This window comes from Pipistrellus hanaki (assembly GCF_964339955.1).
Source record: "Pipistrellus hanaki genome assembly, chromosome: 2".
NCBI lineage: Eukaryota > Metazoa > Chordata > Mammalia > Chiroptera > Vespertilionidae > Pipistrellus > Pipistrellus hanaki.
In genome coordinates, this window is record NC_140504.1 from 126,610,568 (window position 1) to 126,632,442 (window position 21,875).

Here is a 21,875-nt window from a genome sequence, read left to right on the forward strand (position 1 = left end):
TGGGGACAGGTTTCAGAGAAACAAGAACCATATGAGCTAGGAGACACTCCAAATTAATAGACTTATATGTGTATTAGAATAAGACGAGTGCCAGAGAGCATCTAGGGCAGCAGTTCCTAAATGGGGGCAGAAGAGGCAGGGAAGTCAACAACTCTGAACCCTAAGAAAGTTTTCACAGTATTCTCCTTATGACATATTTCTAAGGAAGTACCTATAACTTTTATCAGTATTCAAGGGATCTATAAACTTCCCCCTTTAACCCAGCCAACACACACATACACAGTTAACTAGTTCTATATAATAAAAGCTTAGTGACTGAATGGTAGATTGACCAGAACTACCAGTCGACCAGTCACTATGGTGTGCACTGACCACCAGGGGAAGACGCTCAGTGCAGGAGCTGCCCCCCCCACCCCGGTAGTCAGTGCGCTCCCACAGTGGGAGTGCCGCTTGGCTGATGAAGATGGAGCGGTTGCTCCTGCTGTGAACCCCAAGCCACCTCCTCTGGATGCCCGCAGGCCATGCGGTGCTGCCACCGTTGGGCTCACAAAGCTGACCTCGGAGGCTGGTTCGTGGCCATTGTGGGACTGAGGCCTACTCCGCTGCCTCTCAGTGCTATTGTCCCTGGGCCCAGCCTCAACCGAGTCCCCTGGAGAGGCGAGTGCTCTGGCTCCACAGAAGATGCTGGTCCAGAAGCAGTCGCAGAGGGCGGGTCCACAGCTGCTCGGCTGACCAGCAGTGCTCACACAGCGGGCGGATCCTCACAGGCCACGCCCCCCACCAGTGCACGAATCACATGCAGCGGGCCTCTAGTCTATAATAACAAAAGGGTGATATGCAAATTGACCAAACAGCCAAACAGCTGAATGATTGTCCAGATGACCTTCCAGATGAAGCTGGGGCTGTGAGGGCTGAGGCAGCCAGGATTGCGCAGGCCTATTTTGTGAATCGGGCCTCTAGTCCTATCTAATAAAAGGGTAATATACCATCACTTCGTCACAAAGATGGCGGCACCCAGTCCTCGCGGCCTCCCCAGAGTCCCCAGTCCCAGGGGGGCGGCCGCTGAGTGTGGGCAACGTAAGCAGCCTGGCCTGGCAGAATGCTTGCTTCATTGCCATGCCTGGCTCCGTCTGGCCCCCTGGAGCCAGAGCAGACACGGACAGGGACAGGGGGTGGCCTGCAGCCTCCACGGCTGAGCGCAGGCCTGGAAAGGAGACGGCGGGCCCGCCTCCCGTGGAATCAGCACGGGTCCCTCCTGATTCCCACGAAAGCAGCATGGTTCCCACAGGCTCCCACATTCTTAATAATAAGCCATCCTAGTAACGTGAACCAAACAATCTAAATCAATTAGCTCTAGGTAGTGCAATTTGAGAGGGATGTCTGATTTAACAAAATATGATCGTTAATGAAACACTGAGAAATACTGAATCTAAACGTTTATGAGTAGTTCTGAATCCAGTCCCAAGTACACTGCACTTCATAAGACTGTAATTTAAAAAAGATTAAATTAAAATAAACAAAAAATTGCCAAATTCAGAAAAAAACTTTTGAAAAAATTTATTTTTAAAATAAATGTGGGTGCAAGTTATAGACACTACCTCTAGCCAACAAAGAGAACAGAGGAACAATATTTTGTTGCATATAGATCGGTTTATTTAATTAATTTAAAACATTTTCTTGATTCTGTTACATATAAAATTACATAAAGAGAAAAATGTGAAAAGCAGTGGTGGTAGGATGAAAATAATATGAAGCTATATAGGAAAAGCTATTATTTTATATAATTTCTGAGACCACTTTCTTTTACCTTAAACCCTATCAAAGTGTTACATTTCCCCAATGGTTCTAAATTTCATAAAGAATAACAATTTTTCTATTTCTATTATATTTAAGTTATATGCATTGCATTCTCTTTTATTTTTAAATTTAGAGGTAAAACATGGTGATTGTAAAAAATCAATTTGTAAGTAAAACACATAGATATAATCTTTTACCCACACAACCCCCCAATCATATTCTCCTTTCCAAAGGCAGCTACTTTAACATTTTAGTATGTGATTGTTGTTTTTTTCTAAAAAGTTACACACATTACTATGATGTAATTTGTGAACAATTTTTTCAAAGGCCATACATTGTATTTTCATGCCTTAGCATGATTTTGAATTTCTCTAAAACTTGATGTTATTTGCTTTTATTTATTTATGTCTTATTTACTTTTCTGTAAGAAGATATAACTTTTCAACAAGGTAGTCAACTCCCCAACTTTTATGTTTTTCTTCAAATGCATCTACTTTCTCAAGACACTGACAATTGCATACTGAACCTGAAACAAGAAGAAAGGGTAACAAGTTAAAACTTCATGAAGAATGCAATCGGGGGTTCTTCTGAAAACACATCAAATGATTTGAAAAACAGTACTGAAGATTTTTCTTTTTTTTTCTAATGAAAATGGGGAATTACTAAGACAAATTCTGAACTGTGAATGATCCCTTATAACACTTAAGAGCCAAACTAAACAAACCATCTCTCTGGGAGAATTCAAATGTCTTCAACATAAGCATACTACTTAGCTAAAAAGGCATATTACAAAAATAAAAGGCATATTACAGAGATCTCTCCTTTTCTAGGACAAAACAGTCTTCAATAAAATGTTTTCTGACCTTTAAATTTTATACTTCTAGGGAGCAGCTATAGGGTTAAGCCTTGGACTGACCTGTTGGCAAAGCCAGAAACAAGTCCCAGCTTGGAGGGCACAGCCCTCCTAGCATGATTAAACCTGACCTTATGACCCCTCTCCCCCCCAAGTTCTTCCTGGGTAGCTAATGGGCTGTGGGAGATGCAGCAAGTGCTGCCCAAACAAGTGAAACTCACAAGGACATGGTAACTATGGTGACCACTACCTTGTTTACCTCTGGCTATAAAATAAAGGCTCAGCTTGCCTCCTGGACATCGCAATGTGGCCTCATCCAGGCACAGGAGATCCACCTAGACCCAGCTTATTCTCTGTCTTTTCTACATCCTTCACCCCCTCCCTCAGGCTCACCAAACCCTTGGCTGAGCTGGCCCAGCACACTAGATAATAATAGTTTGATCATAGCTCAGAAAAGCTAACTGTTGGCTTTATTTAAAAAGTTACAGCATACATTCATTACTTACCAAACAGTCCTTTAATTTCATCGTCTGATACATAAAATGGTGGGCCTAGGTAAAAGAAAAACATGGTTAGATCTCATTCTAAAGAGAGAGAGATTCTCAGGACCCACTTCTCAGCTTATTTCCAATGACCCAGGTACCCTTACTCTACATACAACTTGATTAGCCAAATAGGTGAGCATGTGACAGGTTCTGCTGCTGCTTTTCTACCATCTCATACCAAAGCCTGGCTTACTGAGGTGGGTGTCCATCTCCAGCAGAGATGAGGTGGCTGAGCCAGCCATGGGACTTGGGAACACTGAAATCATACGGGAGTTCATTAACAAATTCCCTGGAGTTTTCTTCACTGTCTGGGATATTGATTGTCTCCTGCTTCTGCAAGCCCTACATTCTATACATCCTCCAAATTGCTGAGGGCCATTAGCTTTAAAGGAAACTTAGCTTCGGCCCCTCTCTAGAGCTCTCTTCTGAGCACTGCTTGCTTTGTGTTCTTCCCAAAGCCCCCTCCCTAAGCCTGCTGTTCAGGAGTGAAATTGAAATCAGATTAGCAGAGCTGATATCTGTCTCCATTAATTTCTATTTTCATCCAATTGTCCCAGATTTAATTAAGAACAACAGGTCTCATCTTTTAATGAGTTTTTAAGATGATTTAAAGAGAAAAAAACACTAACATATATAAATGTTTCTAAAACACAGTACTTTTTTAAAAAGCAAATTAAACATCAAACAGAATTTTTAGAAATGAAAAGTGTAGTTGGTTTTCAAATCTTCCTGAAGACAAAATTCAGTGATGACAAAAGTTAAGCTTTAATGTTCAAACACATTAAAATGGGTCCAGAAAAAATAGCACTTTTACAAATTCAAAACAAAGATTGTTATAAAAAATTCAATCAATAAATTATAAAATTTCATAAATTAAATAGCAATAGTTTTAGAGCTTTTCTTGCACATCTCCTACCTCCCCATGTCCATTTTTGACACCATTCTCCTAGAGGGTGCTTGTGTGCGTGCACCCATAGGCACCTGCCCAGATCGTCCCCACCACCACGGATGCCATAGCTGTGCTCGCTCTATAGCAAAGCAACCAAAGCTCTCTTCCTCCTACTCATCAGACTTCTCTTTTACATTAGGTTCATCCACTCCTCCCCCTCGTTTATCGTTTGAGCAGTGAATGAACAAAATGGGAATGGAATATGAGAAAAATATGTACCCAGTGGGAAGAGAGAAAAAGTTTATAGTTTCCATTAGCCAAAACTAGACGCATCTTCAAGTATGTGTGTTATAAGCACTATACTTCCTGTGGGATAAATTAGGAGAAAATGAATGCTATTCATGTCATAGAATTAAATCAGGAAATGAGGCAATTAGGAAAACAAAAAGACTTTACCTCCATATTTTGTTGGATCATAAGAAAAAACACTCAAGAGGTAGTGAAACCCTCTTCTCATTAGGGACAGCATTATATCTGCATAGCTGAAACAAACAAAAGCACACAGAAAAAGTGCGCGTTAGAATTCTCTACAAAGGCAAGGCCTGGCAGGGAGGGAAGGCAGCCCCTACTTTCATCTACATCACTGAGCTTATTTCTCCTAACAACCCTGCGAAGCCGATTCTCATTCTAAAAGTCAGAAATGGGTTACACAAATTATGTCATCTGCCTAAACTGGGAAATAATAAAGATGGGTGTGAAGATGAGGCTGCTTCCAGACCCCTCAGACCAGAAGACTTCACAACGAGACGAGCAGAGACCACTTCCACCCCGATGCACCCAGAGGCCTGGCCACTTCGAACACATTCATCCCAAAGGGCCAGCGGGTGCTCTGGGGCAGACACACCTCTTCCCAGGCTGGTCCCAAAATCACCTGGGCGCTTGCTCAGAGAAAAGATGCTTGGGCTCCATCCCCACAGACTGATTCTGTAGGTTTACTGTGGGACATGGCTTGCTGTAGGGCAAGCATGCCAAACTCGAGGCCCGTAGGGTGCATGCCTCGGTTATTTGGCCCGTTTAAGCCTTTGAGTTTGACATGCTTACTGTAGGGTAACAAGTGTCCTGGATGACTGGGACCTCTCCAAGGGCACATGTAGGAGGTACAGAACACAACCTCCCCCCTCTGTTTATCTGGGGAGAGACAAAACTAACAGGCAAAGATTCAAGGCAGTATGAAATCTGGTTCTGCAAGTTTGGTATAAACCGTGAGTTTCTGAAGCAGTTCCTTTGTGGTAGGTGGCAAGGGAGCATGTTACACCACTTCCCAGCCATGTCTGTTTGGTTCAGCGAGAGAACCTCACCTGGATAGGGCACATCAGGAGCCCCGACCAGGAGCCAGGATGGGGCCCAGGATAGAACGATGAGTGGAACCAGTCAAGTGATTCCACCAGAGAAGGAAATTAAGAGACCCAACAAGGAGTTGCTGGTTAGCTGTGGTCATTGCACTGAGAGCTGGAGCTGCTGTGCTGTGTGGTAAAGAGGCTGAGGGTGGTGAGCAAGTCTGATAGGTGGGAGCAGAAATGGAGCAAGCAGAGAAAGCTGGGTGGTCAGGGTGGGAGGACAGACGACATCCACACAGGGAGGTAGAGAGGCAGGAGAGACAGACAGACAGAGATGGACAGCCTATCCAGCTCCGAGGGAGGAGCTTTGGCTCTTGGCACACCAGAGGCATGGTCCGCCCGTACAATGAGCTTTGTGACTTCCAGTTTGCTCCCCACTGTGCTGTGGAGTTTACCCAGGCAAACCAAAGCCCCTGGAGGGACTAACCACAAAACAGATGAACATCTGTAGGGAATGGAAACACCTACAAAGTTAGACATTTAGCATAACTAAGTTTAGTACACAAACATGGTGTTTTGTGGGTACAGAGAGGTTTCAGGTGAAATTTTGAGTGGATAAAGGACACAGATGTCACACGGAAAATGCCAAGCAGACCCTGGAAATGTGATGTGCATGTTTGGGAGAGAGAACAGAGCTGGAAATATAAAAATGGTAATGGCAAATGCCATGTACAATTTGTCCAATTATTTCCCCAATATCTGGCATAGGATATATTTAGAGCATAGTAGGAACTGAATATGTATTTGTTGAATAACTGAAAGTAACAGAAGAATTGCAAGTATAAGAGAGAAAAGCATCCCTAGCCAGTTTGGCTCAGTGGATTGAGTGTCAGCTTACAGACTGAAGGGTCCTGGGTTCGATTCCAGTCAAAGTTGTGGGCTCAATCCCCAGTGGGGGGGCATGCAAGAGGCAGCCGATCAATGATTCTCTCTCATCATTGATTGTTCTATCTCTCTTTCCCTTCCTCTCTGAAATCAATAAAAACATATTTTTTTTTAAAAAGAGAAATGCAAAAGAAAGCTACAATTTCAAATACAAAATGCTACTTTAAACCAGTAAAAGTCTAGCTAATTATCTAGAATCCAGAAAAAGCATAGCATACTAAATTAAGAAGGCAAAAAATAAATTAAAAAAATAAAGTAAGGAAGAAAAAAATGAAAAGCCAACATAATTAAAGAAACCAAATTACTAACCGTTTACGATCACCTGGATTAATAGCAACGAATGCTCCTCTATCCCAAATCCTGTCAAATTTGCCAATATTTGTTCTATAAGAAAAAAAAAAAGAAAAACCAATTACAACATTTTATGTAAGAAACATCAGATCTTTAACACATTGAACAGTGTTTCCCACGGTGCATGCTGGTACTTCCCACCCAGGTCTGTCACACATACACGGTGTGACAGACCTGGGTGGGAAGGTGACACCTGTCTTGCTTTCCCTTCCTTTTACTTATTTATCTACTTATTTATCTAGGGTCATGATAATGTTTTCCATAGTTTGGAAGCTCTCCAAGGACAAAAATAGTGGGAGGTAGGACGTGTTTAATGACTGCCGGCCTCACTGATTTTTTTGTGAGACATGTAGCCTACGATAAAAATAACTGCAGAACAAACTCAAATCAATGCTTTGTGAGTGCTACTACACGTGGATGGGGGAGAGGAAAGACCTGCCCTCATACGCAGCACTGCCAGCAAGTACTGAGGTTTTTAAAAGTGCAGAGGTAGTATTCAGTCCTACCTGGGAAGATCAAAAAGGTTGCAACAGTACAATGAGATGTTTCCCGAAGAACTCTGTAATGAAAAAGTCAAGAAAAAAAATTGCTACTTATTAGGAGATATCTGAGTACTAAATGAAAGAAAAGAGGGGAAAAACAAAGGTGGTGGAGAAAAAATGCACAATTAAATATAAAGGATGCAATTTTACTATAAATAATGTTCTTATTGAAAATAAATTTTTACTGGAAAACATTTTTTAATGACGTACTTTTTAAAAAACCTGGTTCTTTTGGATCAACTCAAGGAGAAAATAAAGAGAGATTAACCTCATTAACTTGTTAAAATTTAGCAATATCTTAGCAGAGTCCAGTTCAATCAATGACCAGGTAAGCTGACAGAGAAAGGTAAAATATATTCAAAGTTACTCATGAAAAGTGCAGTTGGGGTGACGTCCCTTTGTTCTTTCATTCATTTGTCTATGAGCATTGTTTTCTGAGTGCTTTGCGGCTAGGACCACCCTGGTTCTATTGGGTCGGCAGCTAAGTAATTGCGGGTTTCACACATATATGGCTTCAGTTGAATTTTTAGGTTTGCAGACGTAGTACAAATGTAAAACACATTTTGTTATTTGATAGTTGGCTATTCAGCTGTTAATCAGTAAAAAAAAGTTTTTTGATCTGTTTTGTAGTTTTCGTTTGGCATTCGTTGAAAAATGGAAAATCAAAAGGCACATTTTCGTCATATTTTGCTTTTTTATTTCCGCAAAGGGAAAAACGCATCGCAAGCTCATAAAAAGTTATGTGCTGTTTATGGTGACGAAGCCTTAAAAGAACGGCAGTGTCAAAATTGGTTTGCCAAATTTCGTTCTGGTAATTTTTCACTCAAAGATGAAAAACGCTCTGGTCGTCCAGTTGAAGTTGATGACGCCCTAATCAAAGCAATAATCAATTCGGACTGTCACAGTACAACACGTGAGATTGCAGAGAAACTTCATGTATCACATACATGCATTGAAAATCACTTAAAACAACTTGGCTATGTTCAAAAACTCGATACATGGGTTCCTCACGAACTGAAAGAATCACAGTTAACGCAATGCATTAGCAGCTGCGATTTGCTAAAGAAACGTAATGAAAATGATCCATTTTTAAAACGACTGATAACTGGCGATGAAAAATGGGTTGTTTACAACAATATCAAGCGGAAAAGATCGTGGAGCAGGCCAGGTGAACCAACTCAAACAACATCAAAAGCTGATATTCATCAAAAGAAGGTTTTGTTATCAGTTTGGTGGGATTACAAAGGAATTGTCTACTTTGAACTCTTACCACCCAACCGAACGATCAATTCTGATGTCTACATTGAACAACTAACGAAATTAAACAATGCAGTTGAAGAAAAGCGGCCCGAATTGACAAATCGAAAAGGTGTTGTATTCCATCATGACAATGCAAGGCCACACACATCTTTGGTCACTCGGCAAAAATTAATGGAGCTTGGTTGGGATGTTTTGCCACATCCACCATATAGTCCTGACCTTGCACCATCTGATTACTTTTTGTTTCGATCTTTACAAAACTCCTTGAATGGTAAAAATTTCAATAATGATGATGATGTCAAATCGTACCTGATTCAGTTTTTTGCTAATAAAAACCAGAAGTTTTTTGAACGTGGGATTATGATGCTGCCTGAAAGATGGCAAAAGGTCATTGATCAAAATGGGCAATACATTACAGAATAAAGTTATTTAGTTCCATGAAAAAATTGTCTTTGATTTTCTTTAAAAAATACGCAATTACTTAGTTGCCGACCCAATAGATAGGGGTGTGAATTTGACAGGGTCTCTGACCACAATGGGGACAGCCTGGTGGAGCAGAGAGGCGTGAGCACAGAGAAACATGACACTGCTGAACGGCCTGTCCTGTTCTGGTTGTGTGCCTGAGAACTATAGGAACAGAGGACAGAGCAGGGAACTGACTGGGGAAAGGCTGAACAAGAGGCGGCTTTAAAAGGGTGTTGGTGTATCTGCTAACATTACAGGAGCTGGGCTGGGGTGCAGTCAAGGGGGAGTATCATGACACGGATTCCATCATGTCCAGAGGATGGAAGTCAAGAGGTGGGGTGCAGGCAGGGGTGAAGGGCAAGTTAGCAAAGTGCATCAGGATGTGAAACTCTTAGATTATATTCTGAAGTGGGTGCCAACAGAGGTTTATAAACACAAGAGGGTGGGTCTTTGACCAGTTCAGAGGTACTCTGGGGGGCTGGGCCTGGAGGCAGGGAGAACAACCAGTGCATATCTCCCCTCCCTCCCTCCCTTCCTGTTAATCCTCACCTGAGAATATTTTTCCATTGATTTTTAGAAGAGTGGAAGAGAGGGAAAGCAGAGCTGGGGAGGAGCCTGCAACCAAGACACGTGCCCTTGACTAGAATCAAACCGGATCCTTTGGTCCCCAGGCTGACGCTCTATCCACTGAACCAAAGGCTAGCCAGAGCATCTTAACTGGACTCACTGGGGAACCTTCAATAGTACTGATGCCAGCCCCACCCAGAGGTTTTGACTTGTTTGGTCTGAGGTCAGACCGACTGGGAACTTTGAAAGCTCCAAGGTGACTTCAAATATGAGGGCTGAGAACCATTGATCCAAGAGGCATCTGGACGCAGGACTAACCTCTTTGGACTGAGCAATCTCCTGAGATTCTTAGATGACTGCGAATAGGGTGGGAGGAAGCTGTAAAATAAAGTACTAGCAAGCCTCCTAATGTCCTGAGCAATTAATTTCAGTATTTAAAAACGAGAGTGCTTTGTGAGAGACTGAAAGTACCAACAATGGCCAGACCACATAAGACAAGAGAACTTGGACCCATAAGCTCCCAGCAACCAGTCTGGGAAGCCAAACTACAGCCTGTGTGGCCAATGACTGCCAGCTTCCTTAAATTTTACCCTTCCTACTCAAGACCAACAGAGGAAGTCAAATATCGGGTCTAGTAATAATTAATGTCATTTTTCAACATTCGTTTAAAATCTTGCTTGGCGTTGACTTGTATTGACATAACCTTCAAACACGTGGTATCTACAGAACGTGTGAAGTGCAATTAACAAGTTTTGCTTGAAAAAGTTTGTGTTTGGTTTGGTTTTTGTTGCAAAACTAGGGCTAAGAAGATGGCGGATGAAGAGCATATTCGGCACTGCATGCTTTACGAGTTCCAATTAGGAAGAAAAGCAAGTGAGGCTGCAAAAAACATCTGTAATGCTCTTGGTCAAGATGCAGTTAGCGCCAGGAAATGCCAGCGTTGGTTTGAGAAATTTCGCGAGGGAAATTTTTCGTTAGATGACAAGAGTGGTCGAGGCCGTGTGTCCAATTTTGATCAAGAAGCTCTTCAAGCTCTTTTGGCGCAAAATCCTCAAATTACCCAACAAGAGCTGGCGACAACTTTAAATTGTTCACAAAAAACAATTTCCAATCAATTGCGTGCACTTGGCAAAGTCCAAAAGTTTGGAAAATGGGTTCCTCATGAGTTGACAGACAACAACCGTAATCAAAGAGTCACAATTTGCAGTTCGCTCCTCTCTCGTCAAAACCGTTTGCCGTTTTTAGAGCAAATTGTTACCGGAGATGAAGAATGGGTGCTGTATGTTAATTTGAAAAGGCGGCCTCAATGGTTGGACAAAAATGAGGCTCCGCAGCCCACGCCAAAACCTGACTTGCATGCGAAAAAAGTGATGTTGTGTGTTTGGTGGAATTTTAAAGGAATTCTTCATTATGAACTTTTACCATCTAACCAAACCATTACAAGTGCAGTGTATAGTGCCCAATTGGAAAGGTTAGCCCAAGCTTTAAGAGAAAAAGAACCCGCACTGATTAATCGGAAGGGCGTAATTCTTCACCACGATAACGCACGACCGCATACTGCAAGAATCACTGTTGAAAAACTGTGCCAGTGGAATGGGAAGTTCTCCCTCAACCTGCATATTCTCCTGATATTGCCCCTTCCGATTACCATTTGTTTCGTTCTTTGCAAAACTTTCTTCTTGGGAAAAAATTTAATAATGAAGAATGCCTCAAAAATGCATTGACCGAATTTTTTGCATCAAAATCACAAGAATTTTACAACAGAGGGATTAAAATGCTTCCTGAGCGTTGGGCACAAGTAGTAGAAAACAACGGCAACTATATTGTTGATTAAATTTTGTTGTATTGTTTAAATAAATTCCATTTAAAAAAGTATTAGAAAACGACATTAATTATTACTAGACCTAATATATAACCTAAACCCCTCACATAGTATGGCCCCCTCCAGTCAGTCCCACTTTGGCTTCCCCAACTCCAACAGCCTCCGATCAGGGCACACCTGACGCCTTTGTTTTTCACTATTCGCTTCCCCACTCCCGTGCGTGTCTTCTGAGGCTCTTCCACATGCAAGTGGCTCGCCCCTCTGCCTGTTCACATGAGGGCCTTTACTAGTGTTATTCCCACACTCTTACCCCAGTGCCTCTGGACCATTCTGGTCATGGGATGACAACTTCCAAATCTATTATTTCCAACCTAAGTGCTGTCCTGCCTTTCAGAGACTTAAAACCATTTGCCAGTTACACCTGTGCCATTCTACAGGTCTCTTAAACTCAGTATCTCCAAACAAAATTCATTTTCTCTTGCTCTTCAACTCGCTTTATCCCCTGCCATTCAACCTGTCATCTATTCTGGAAATACAAACTCATCATCCTCTTGATCTCTCCGTTACTCACTAAATACCCCCAGTTTGACATCCTCATTATTTCTTTAATCCACCTGTGCTCTCTAAGCACCCCTGTCACCCTCCTAGCTCAAGTTTTCAAGATCTCTTTCCCAGACCACTTGCTCACAGCCTCCCGCCTGATCTGTGAGGAGGCTCCTTCCCTTCAAATTCACTGCCCTTGAGGCCACAAGGGTCTGTTGACTCAGAGAAAAATCTGACCTTGTCATGTTCCTACGTAAAACCTTGATGCACATGTCCCGCCAGTGTGGCTCAGTGGTTGATCATCGACCCACGCACCAAGAGGTCACTGGTTTGATTCCTGGACAGGATACATGCCTGAGTTGTGGGCTTGATCCCCAGTGTGGGGTTGTGCAAGAGGCAGCCAATCGATGATGTTTCTCTCTTATCAATCTTTTTATCTCTCTATCCCTCTCCCTTTCCCTTTCTCTAAAAAAACAAGCAAGACAAAATGAGGGGGGGGGGGGGACCAAAAGTCCTAAACCTGGTATTTAAATAATAATAATAATAATAATAAATAAATAAATAAATAAATAAAACCTTGCCGCACAGTCTGAAGGTACCAGCTTCGCAGGGCATCTGAGACCATGGATGTGACGCCCTGCCTGTCCCAACCCTATCAGTCACCAAGCTTCATTCAGGAAGCTCCCCCAGGCTGGGTTAGGTAATTTCCTCTCTGTTCCCTTAATACCTGTGCCATTCATTACACTTAACTCCATTTATGACAGCTTTCTCTGCATTTCTCTTTTCTCTTCTAAGCTAAAGGATTCTTTAGGGCAGGGACTGTATTATCTTCTCAATGTCTCATGCAGGATGTGGTGCAAGACAGGTTTCAGAAATGACAATTTATAAATTAAAAAAAAAAAAAATCATATAGGCCCTGGCTGGTGTGGCTCAATTGGTTGAGCATCATCCTGTGCACTGAAAGATCACCAGTTTGACTTGAGGTCAGGGCATATACTCAGCTTTGTGGGTTTGACCTCCAGTTGGGGTGAACACTAGAGGCAACGAATTGATGTTTCTCCCTCTCTACCTTTCCCTTACTCTGTCTTTAAAATCAAATAAAATAAATTGTGCCATGCCAGCACAGCCAAGTGTTCAGCGAGCCTGAGGAGGGGTAGCGAAGGATTGAAGAAAAGACAAAGAGAATAAGGTGGGTCTGGGTGGATCTCCGGTGCATGGCTAAGGCCACAGAAAAAGATCCAGAGGGCAAGCTGAGCCTTTATTTTATAGCCAGAGGTAAACAAGGTAGTGGTCACCATAGTTACCATGTCCTTGTGAGTTTCACTTGTTGTGGCAGCACTTGCTGCATCTCCCACAGCCCATTAGCTACCCAGGAAGAACCTGGGGGTGGGGGGGAGCATAAGGTCAGGCTTAATCATGCTAAGAGGGCTGTACCCTCTAAGCTGGGACTTGTTTCTGGCTTTGCCATCAGGTCAGTCCAAGGCTTAACCCTATATCTGCTCCCTACAATCAAAAATGAGAGAGAATCATAGATTGGCTGCCTCTTGCATGCCCACACCAGGGATGGAGTCTGTAACCCAGGCATGTGCCCTGACCAGGAATCAAACCATGACCTCCTGTTCCATAGGTTGATACTCAACTACTAAACCATGCTGGCTAGCTATCCATCAATCTTTTAAAGCCCTGGATCCTTAACTTATAAGTGAATCTTATATACAGTGAATCTTGCATAGTATCCTCATTCATATTGAAAAACATTTTTGTGGGAGTATGGAAATAATTATTTACAAAAAACAAAACAAACCTTGAATACTTTGGCTCCAGGAATTTCCTTGATTGGTTCTTCTGAATAAGAAAGATTCTGCTCCGTAAAAAATTCCCGTATCCCAAGCTCACTGATTTCCACACCGACTACACTGTGTCCCCGATCTGCAAACCTGCATAAAACCATATATTTACACTTAAGTTATTTTAAATACAGTACTAAATAAAAGGATATGCCCAATAAGCGTAAATTTTCCTTAACTTTAAGGGATTTAGATGAATTCAGGTTCATAGAATTTCATAGAACATATAGATCCACAGCAAGTGAATCTATATATTTTCAAACCATATGTTATATGAAACTCTGAAAAATTTGTTTATATGACTTTAGGAAAATAATTTTTAATTTTGGAAAATTATTCCTTAAAGTGTTGATTTATTACAAATGGATTTTATTAGAAGAGTTTCTGATTTAAAAGCATCCTTTGGATTAAAAATATTTTCCAATGTCTCTCAATCAGCTCTGTCCATTACAACCTTCAGTGATGATGGACGTGTCTATACCTACGCTGTCCATCAGCCACTAACCACACTTGAGTCTTGGCCAGTGTGATTTAGTTTAAATTTAAATAGCCACCTGCGGCTAGTAGCTACGGTACTGGAGCATATGGCTTTAGAACACTAGCACCATTTCTATAAAAATCTTACAATTTTCATTTACTTACATTCTTATAATTTTCATTTACAATACATTCTATCCAGAAATTTATTTAGTTATCGTATGCAAATAACTAGTATTTTCCTAGTAAGCTTTATAATTACAGAATTCATAGACTTGGAATTCTGGACTCCAGAGAAAACACTACTAGTGGCACAAAATACATAGGCAAAGTATTGATTTTATGTCAAATTAAACACACACGCAATCAGTTCTGCTATAATGCAACATATGCCTACCTAATAATCACTGCACCTCGCAAAATCATGCAATAAAAATCACAAGGCTCATGGAGAAGATAAGGATTGATGAGCAACATTAAACACTTTGTCATAAAGTAATATTATTCAGCTACAAAAAAAAAGAAGTGTTCCCATTTGTGACAACCAGGGTGGACCTTGAGGGCATTATGCTAATTGAAATAAGTCAGAAGAGAAAGACAATTACCATATGATTTCATTTAAAAATAAAATAAAAAAAACAAACAAATTAATTAACAGATAAAGAGAACAGATTGATGGTTGCCAGAGGCTGAGGGGCAACAAGGGTGAAGGGTTCAAAAAGTACAAACTTCCTGCTCTAAAATAAATGACTCCTGGGGGTGTAACGTACAGCATGAGGATATAGATAATGTTTGTTTATTGGAGTTCCAGTGAGTTTTCACTGAGATAAATTAACAAAAATCAATGTTTTATCAACCATCTTTTATGAACTTTATAATCAGCTGAGGGTAGTCTTCTCATCATCCATCTGTTTACCACTGCAGATAAGCCTCTACTGCTGGGGGGGGGAGGGGGTTCCTTTTTCTTTTCCACGTGTTCTTTGATTCATTCTGCCTTATCTATGGATTCAATGTCAATCTCAGTCTCCTTTCTGGTCAGTGTCTTCACTTTAATTAGCATCTTCTTCCAATATTGGGTCTGCACACAGATAAACTGCTGCTTCCACTGCTGTGGTGGCTGCTGCTACTCCCCGGCACTCTAGATTGCTCTCATCACTTATGACATGGCAATAAGACAATCTCTGAATAAAGTTAATATTTTTCATGCAGGTAGTTTTCAAAGTAATTCTCTTTTCTGGTTCAGTCAACTGAACCAGCTTGGTTAGGATCAAGTCTAATAATAGTTTAAATGCCCTCAATTTCATGGGCACAGTTAAGCCACAGCAGCCATTTTACAAATGCTCTCAGCTTCAAGTACTTTGCACCAAGACAAGAAAGTGAGTTAATGTTTATCTGCTCTTACCATTTCATCTCAACTGCTTTCCCACAAAGAGGGAAAAATACCCTCAGTCCATTCTCGCCTTTGAGGAAAGTATCCAAATGCTTCTTTAACAGCCTGGGGAGGAAGACAAAAAGATTTAAATTAGCCAGTGCAGGGGAAAGGACTACAACTGCAGGACGCTAAGGACTTTTCATGCATTATCTCACTATCCCCAACAACTTTACAAAGCAGATAGCATTAATTATTATAATCCCCGGTGGACATAAAAAGAAACGGGAAGGTTAAGTAACTTGCTCAGTAACATAGCTAACTTAAATCTGGGGCTGTCCTGATGAGTAATTGAAAATAAAATACAAATTTCTTTGGTTGATGTTTTCAAACTTATTACTCTCTCCAAGGCATATGTGTGTTTACCCGTGTGTGTGAGATGCAGGGGAGCCTCTGGGCGCACTGAGCTTTTCAAGCTGTCTAAAAGCGTACTCAGGTCTCAGAAGGAGCTCTGAAGAGTTTTAGCTATTCTTGTAGTTAATTCCTCTGTAGAGAGGTGGCTCTTCTAAGGCCATCCACATGACAGAGATAACCCATTCAATGATTCTGGGAGGGTGCCCCAACTACCCTCGGTGTGCAAATGCAATCAATAATAATGTTGCTGGGAAGGGCAGGCGGCTGCCTGGAACACGGAAAGTCTGACATGACCACTTGACTCAGCATTGGCCTGAGATTTATTGTCGCTGCTTCGAAGCCTACTACTGCTACTAACACGTGGCTCAACATTCTGGTTCACTTGCTAATTGCTTTAAACTTTTCTTCCCCTGTACATATAATACTTTAACATTTGAACACATGTTATTGGATAGCAAAGTAATAACACCACTTTTCAGTATAAAAAGATACAGGCATTCATGTCACTTAAGCATCTGCTGCATGTATAAACACGCATGTCCGATACACAGATGCTACAAGGGCTTAACAAAAGTCCTATTTCATAAACCTAAGATGCCTTCAATTGTAAGTCACACCATTATTTATACTCCAGGGGAAGAGAAAGCATTGCCAATCACCTATGACATGACATAGATGGGTTCTGTTTTCAGAGATGCTAACATGTGCATCTTAAAAATCAGTCAAATAATGTGTGCCTATGCTGTTATTTCTATTGCCAAAGTCAGTCTCTGATAGAGCATTTCTCTGTTATATACCAAACATTTCTTACTGGTGTCCTTGTTCTTGATGAAATGCAATTTTGCGCTCCACCCACTTTTCTTGCCATTCTTCCAGGGTTAGTTTTCGGTTTTTCTGTACCTCAGTATCAGGGTACTCTTTAACATCAAGTGAAGTTCTTGCATCATCCATAGTTTCGTAGGTACTGTTGCCTTACAAGCAGATGTCTCTAATGCCTAAGTGGAAAATATTTGCAATGTTGACATTTAAGGGCACTGTAATTCTCTTGAAGAACGAAATAAAAACTATTCTCCTCAGAAGTATGGTTCTTAAAAAATATTTCAACATCTCAGGAAAAGCCATACAAAAATTACTTACTTTCAGAAGCAACCTCATCTTACACATTAGGAAAGATCTTTAAATGAATTGAATTACATTTTAAAATTAGAATAAAAGGGTTTAAGTTAGGAAAAGGAGAAAAAAACAGACATTTCATACTTTATAACTTTTGTAAACTTAAGGTAATTTTTTTCCTAGCATCTCACTCTTTAAAATTTTTAAAGAATTAATCTTTGTTGTTCAAAGTATTACAGATGTCCCCCTTTCCCCCCCTTCATTGACCTCCTCCACCCTGCCCACAAACCTCTAGGCTTTCCCCACACTATAGTCTATGTCCAGGAGTTATGCATATATGAATATAAGTTCTTTGATTAATCTCCCCCACCTCCCTCTGAGATTTATCAGTCTGTTTCATGCTTCTATGTCTCTGGATCTATTTTGTTAATCAGTTTATTCTGTTCATTAGATTCTATATATGAGTCAGATCATGTGGTACTTGTCTTTCTCTGACTGGCTTATTTTCCTTACTACAATACTCTCCAGGTCCCTCTATGCTGTCTCAAAGAGTAAGAGATCCTTCTTTATAAGATCTGCATAGTATTCCATGATGTAAATATACCATGTATTTTTAAATGTTTACTTTTTTTAATCAATGCTACAATGCATGCAATTTAAAGATTCAACAGTTATGTAAATAACAGCTCCCATTCCCAACCATCTTTAACTTTTATAGCTAAGTCTTGAAATTTAACTCTATACTCAAAATAACAAGTGTATTTTGTATCTTCCTGCTTTTCATTTCTAGGCAGCTTCTACAGAAGAAAAGCAGTTAGCCCTCTTTCAACTTCCCAACACACACACACACACACACACACACACACACACACACACCCTTCTCATTTTCCCTGTCCTTTCAAGAGACATAGCAGATTTTTGATTAAATATATGGAGTACACATTGTTCTGACTCAGTAAATACTTTCCACAGCTTAGTATTCTGTGATTACTTTTAATTTGCTGTACAATATTTTTTATTCTGTAGTTAATAACTGTCTTACTTTTTAATTTATAAAATTTCTACATAGTAGTTTGGATTAATTTCTATATAGTGGTTTGAATTAGTATGTTATTATTGGTGGTTCTAATTTAATTATTTTTTTCTTGAGAATAGCAAACAAATGACTTTTGCAAGGCTCTCAGAGTTTTTTGAGAGGTTAGGGGGAAGTACCTGATATTGGGTATAGAAAAGCAATGAAGTATTTTTTATCTCCATGTTCAGCTGAAATTTTGGGCTTGAGATGTCACTAAGCAGTTTTCTACTTAAAACAAAAGGAAAGCATAATTTTATCATAGAGGCAGAGCAGGATTTTATGATCCTATCCCTCTCATACAAACTTGAAATGTAACTGACCACCAGGAATATAACCTAATCAATTCTGAGAAGATTAACAGTTTCTTAACTTGTTCACCTCCTTTTCTGGAGAATTAAAAGTTTCGTACTAAAACAAGATAAAACCGCAAGTTATAAACATCAGGAAAGGCAAGTTTCACTAATATTTCTACCCATACATGGAAACAGATGTGCCAGTTTGGTCGCTGATTTTTTTGCGGGTGGGCCCCCATCTTTAAACAAAAACATGTTACTGCTTCTTAAAAATTTTTGCTAAATTTCCTAAAGTACACAAATTTTAGGAGTATGGCTCAGCGAACTTTTACATAGGATTTTTACACCTGTGTTAACACCAAGCAGCTATACAACATTTAAAGCACCCAGTTTCCTTACCCCACCCCCCACCTACACTACCCCAGTGCATCCCTCACTATTCTGGAAAGTACTTCTCTTAACAATCACCGATTCACAAGAATGCTTTGGTTTAACTTTCCATAACTGACTCACAGCAAGCCCCTTTACTTCCCTGCCTGGTTATGCTCGGATTTCACTCTGCTCCCTGCACCCCATTTCGGGATGCGCAGGGCTGGCGGGGCTGTGCATCCTTCCCAGGCCGCCGCTTCCGGCCTCCCATCCCAGCCTCGCACCCAGCGAACCATTCATCCCACCGCTGCCCGCGCCTCCCCTGGACCTCAGGCACCTACCGCGCGAGCCGCCCGCTGCCTCACGGTCTAGCTGCGAACCGCCAGGGGCGGCCAGGTCAAGGCCTTCGCGCCCCGCCTCCCCGGCGCCCCGCCTCGAACCCGCCTCCGGCCCCGCCCCCGCCCCACCCCCCGGCCCACCCCGCACCGGCGCCCAGCCCGCGCGCCAGCCCTGGAGCCACGCCTCCCCGCGCCCCGCCCCCTCGGTCCCCGTCCTGGCCCCGCCCCCTCCCTGGACGTCCCGCCCCGGCGCCAGCCCCCGGCCCACCCCGCACCGGCGTCCAGCCCGCGCGCCCGCCCAGGAGCCCCGCCCCCCCGCGCCCCGCCCCCTCGGTCCCCGCCATGGCCACGCCCCCTCCCTGGACGTCCCGCCCCGGCGCCAGCCTCCGGCGCAGCCTCTCACCGGCGTCCAGGCCCCGCCCTCGCCCTCCCCGGCGCTCCGACTGGCGCGGTGGCGGAAATGGGCAAGGAGGGGCGCACCTCACCGCGAAGGCGAAGGCGGGGCCCCGACTCCTCTCTGCTCCCGCCGACTCCTCCCACCCCGGGTCACGCCGTCACAGGGGCGGAAGCGCCAGCGGCGGCGGCAGCCGAGCGGGGGCCGCGGCTCGCGGCGCGGATCCTGCAGCCTGGTGCGCGGGGCGCGCGGCCCGGGAGGGGCGCGGGCGGCCCGGGGCGGAGCGCTCCGCCTCTCACGCCCTTGGAGGTGAGGCGCACGCGGCTTCGGGGCGCCCGGAGGGGCTGCGGCGGATTTGGGGTGTCCGCTCTGCACAAAGCAGCTTGGCCGGGGTGCAGACCCTTCTCCGCCCCCTGCGCCGCGCCCCCTCGCCCAGGTGGGAGGCGGATGGATGCCCTCGGGGCTGATCCCTCCCTCTCGGGATTGGAAGCGGGGTGCGGGGTGGGGTTCACGGCTGGAGGGAGAGAAATTCCCGGGCCGGGGTGTTGCGGCGGCGACGGGGTTCCCCGATTCGTCGCGCGGAGGGTCTCTCCTAACCCTGCACAATAATTCCTTCCTCTCCAGCGCCGCAGTTTCCCCGCGACCGCCCGCACCGTCTCCGCGCGCAGGTGAGCCCCGAGCTGGTTGCTTCTCGGACTGCGGAGAACAGACCCAGAAAGCTGCTCGGAGAGCGAGGCGGCCGCGGCGGGCACCAGGGGACGCTGGGGATCCCTCCCGGGGACTGTTAGCGCCCTGACACCGGGGCGTGTGTGCTGCGGTGGGGAAAACCCACCGTGTCCCCCCCCCCCCCCCCCCCCCCGAGGAGGAACTCCCTGGCTGGTTCTCGGCCGGGAGGGTGGCGGGGAGGAGCCCGCACCGCCCTGCAGGTGTCCTGGCGAAGCTCCAGCGTGGCCACCCCGCGTGGAGGCTCGATGGGCATTGCCAGGTGCTGGGGTAACTCCTCCCGGGCCGGGAACCCGGAGCAGGCAGCCCCATTGCGGTGGATGTTAGTCAACAACCTGGCAGCTGGCAAGTGAAACAGGAAGGAAGGGGAAGGCCCAGCTGTAGAAAGTTGGGGTTCAGTGACATGGAACCTAGCCAGAGGCCCAAGCCTTCCCTTGGTTGAGCGCACTGAAGTCCGTAGACCAGCCCATCACTCCACATTCACACACAACTCAAGACTTTTGTGTTTTGTTTAGCTTTTTATTATTATTATTATTTAAATCTATTTTAGTGGGAGAAAGGCATCGGGAGGGAAGGTTTCTTAAGGAGGCACATAAGAAAATGACCATCAATAATTAATAGTTTTTCAGACAGGGAAAGTAAAGCATTCAGGACTTGGAACAGGATCCATATTTTGGAAAATTGTGTTAGTGTGGGTGCAGTAAGGTACTAGTCCTGCTTTATTTTAAGTGGCCAAAAGGGAAATTCCTGTTTCTGTTGTCTGAAGATGTTTTTAGTGTTTGTTTTATTTTTAGAAATGCTGATGCCCCTACAAATTTTTATTCTAACATGGAGTCATTTTGATACTTATTTTTATGAATGTGTGTGCTTTTTAAAAAGTTTTTGAATAATTCAGAAAAAAACCACCAATTTTTAAATATTACATTAAAAGAAAACCAAGGTTCTGAATTTAAAATTAGGGAGATGTATGCTTATAAAATTATATAGAATATGAACCATAATGGGTAAATTTAAAGTTAGACGTGTTTATTAATTTGAAGAAGCATGTGAGAAAGCACTTCCAATATACTAGTTTGTTTTAATGACACTTTTGATCAATATTTCTAGATTTTATCTACTTTTAAATCCTCATTCAAGGATATCTTTTTATTGATTTGAGAGAGAACGACATCAATCAGTTGCCTCCTGATTTCGCCCAGACCTGGGATTGAAACCAAAACTTAGTTTTGTACCCTGTACCCTGTACCCTGGGAATCAAACCCACAATCTTTTGGTGTGTGGATTGATGCTCCAACCAACTGAAATGCTTGGTGAGGTTTCCAAGATTATAGTCCTTCCAACTTTACTTGAAATTTCCCTACATTTTAAGCCCCAAGAACCCAACAATAGTGAAAATACAGAAATTACAGCAAGTGTCAATAAAGGATGATGGCACATGAACTTAATCGTATAATGGTGAAAATGTACCACCCTAAAAATCTTCAATCATATTTTCCCCAGAGAACACAGACTTAATAATGGCTTTTACAGCTAATGTATTCGTTTCC

General features: G+C 43.0%; 2 protein-coding genes across 7 annotated transcripts in view; one reads left to right on the plus strand and one right to left on the minus strand.

Annotated features, from left to right (window-relative positions):
* Positions 1 to 1,422: 1,422 nt before the first annotated feature.
* On the minus strand, positions 1,423 to 19,317 carry TPMT (thiopurine S-methyltransferase). Of its 2 annotated transcripts, none has more exons than XM_084872757.1 (9): positions 19,215 to 19,317; positions 16,835 to 17,018; positions 15,643 to 15,735; positions 13,721 to 13,853; positions 7,224 to 7,276; positions 6,676 to 6,750; positions 4,541 to 4,626; positions 3,157 to 3,201; positions 1,423 to 2,323 (listed from the first exon to the last, which is right to left on the minus strand). In XM_084872757.1, exons 2-9 carry the CDS (start codon positions 16,972 to 16,974, stop codon positions 2,211 to 2,213), a joined length of 738 nt encoding a protein of 245 aa, XP_084728883.1. In that variant the 5' UTR covers positions 16,975 to 17,018; positions 19,215 to 19,317; the 3' UTR covers positions 1,423 to 2,210. The 2 variants fall into 2 exon arrangements, with proteins under 2 accessions (XP_084728883.1, XP_084728884.1); XM_084872758.1 differs by lacking the exon at positions 19,215 to 19,317 and adding an exon at positions 18,349 to 18,917.
* Positions 19,318 to 19,562: 245 nt separating this feature from the next.
* The window catches only part of KDM1B (lysine demethylase 1B), a 49,549-nt gene continuing 47,236 nt past the window's right edge, over positions 19,563 to 21,875 (plus strand). For 2 of the 5 annotated variants that reach the window (XM_084872774.1, XM_084872770.1), the window contains exons 1-2: positions 19,577 to 19,914; positions 20,230 to 20,273. In XM_084872774.1, coding sequence (XP_084728900.1) covers positions 19,672 to 19,914; positions 20,230 to 20,273 — 287 coding nt within the window. In that variant the 5' untranslated portion in view covers positions 19,577 to 19,671. Of the gene's footprint in view, positions 20,042 to 20,229; positions 20,274 to 21,875 lie in introns of all 5 variants that reach the window. The other 3 variants (XM_084872773.1, XM_084872771.1, XM_084872772.1) reach the window with 3 other exon arrangements.

Excerpts from the sequence above, each read along its gene's own strand:
- TPMT (XM_084872757.1), bottom strand. The coding sequence starts at position 16,974 with ATGGATGATGCAAGAACTTCACTTGATGTTAAAGAGTACCCTGATACT. Across the intron at positions 13,854-15,642 it reads AAAGCAGTTGAGATGAAATG|GTTTGCAGATCGGGGACACA; the intron begins GTAAGAGCAGAT and ends GGTTTTATGCAG. Across the intron at positions 3,202-4,540 it reads TGATCCAACAAAATATGGAG|GCCCACCATTTTATGTATCA; the intron begins GTAAAGTCTTTT and ends TCTTTTACCTAG.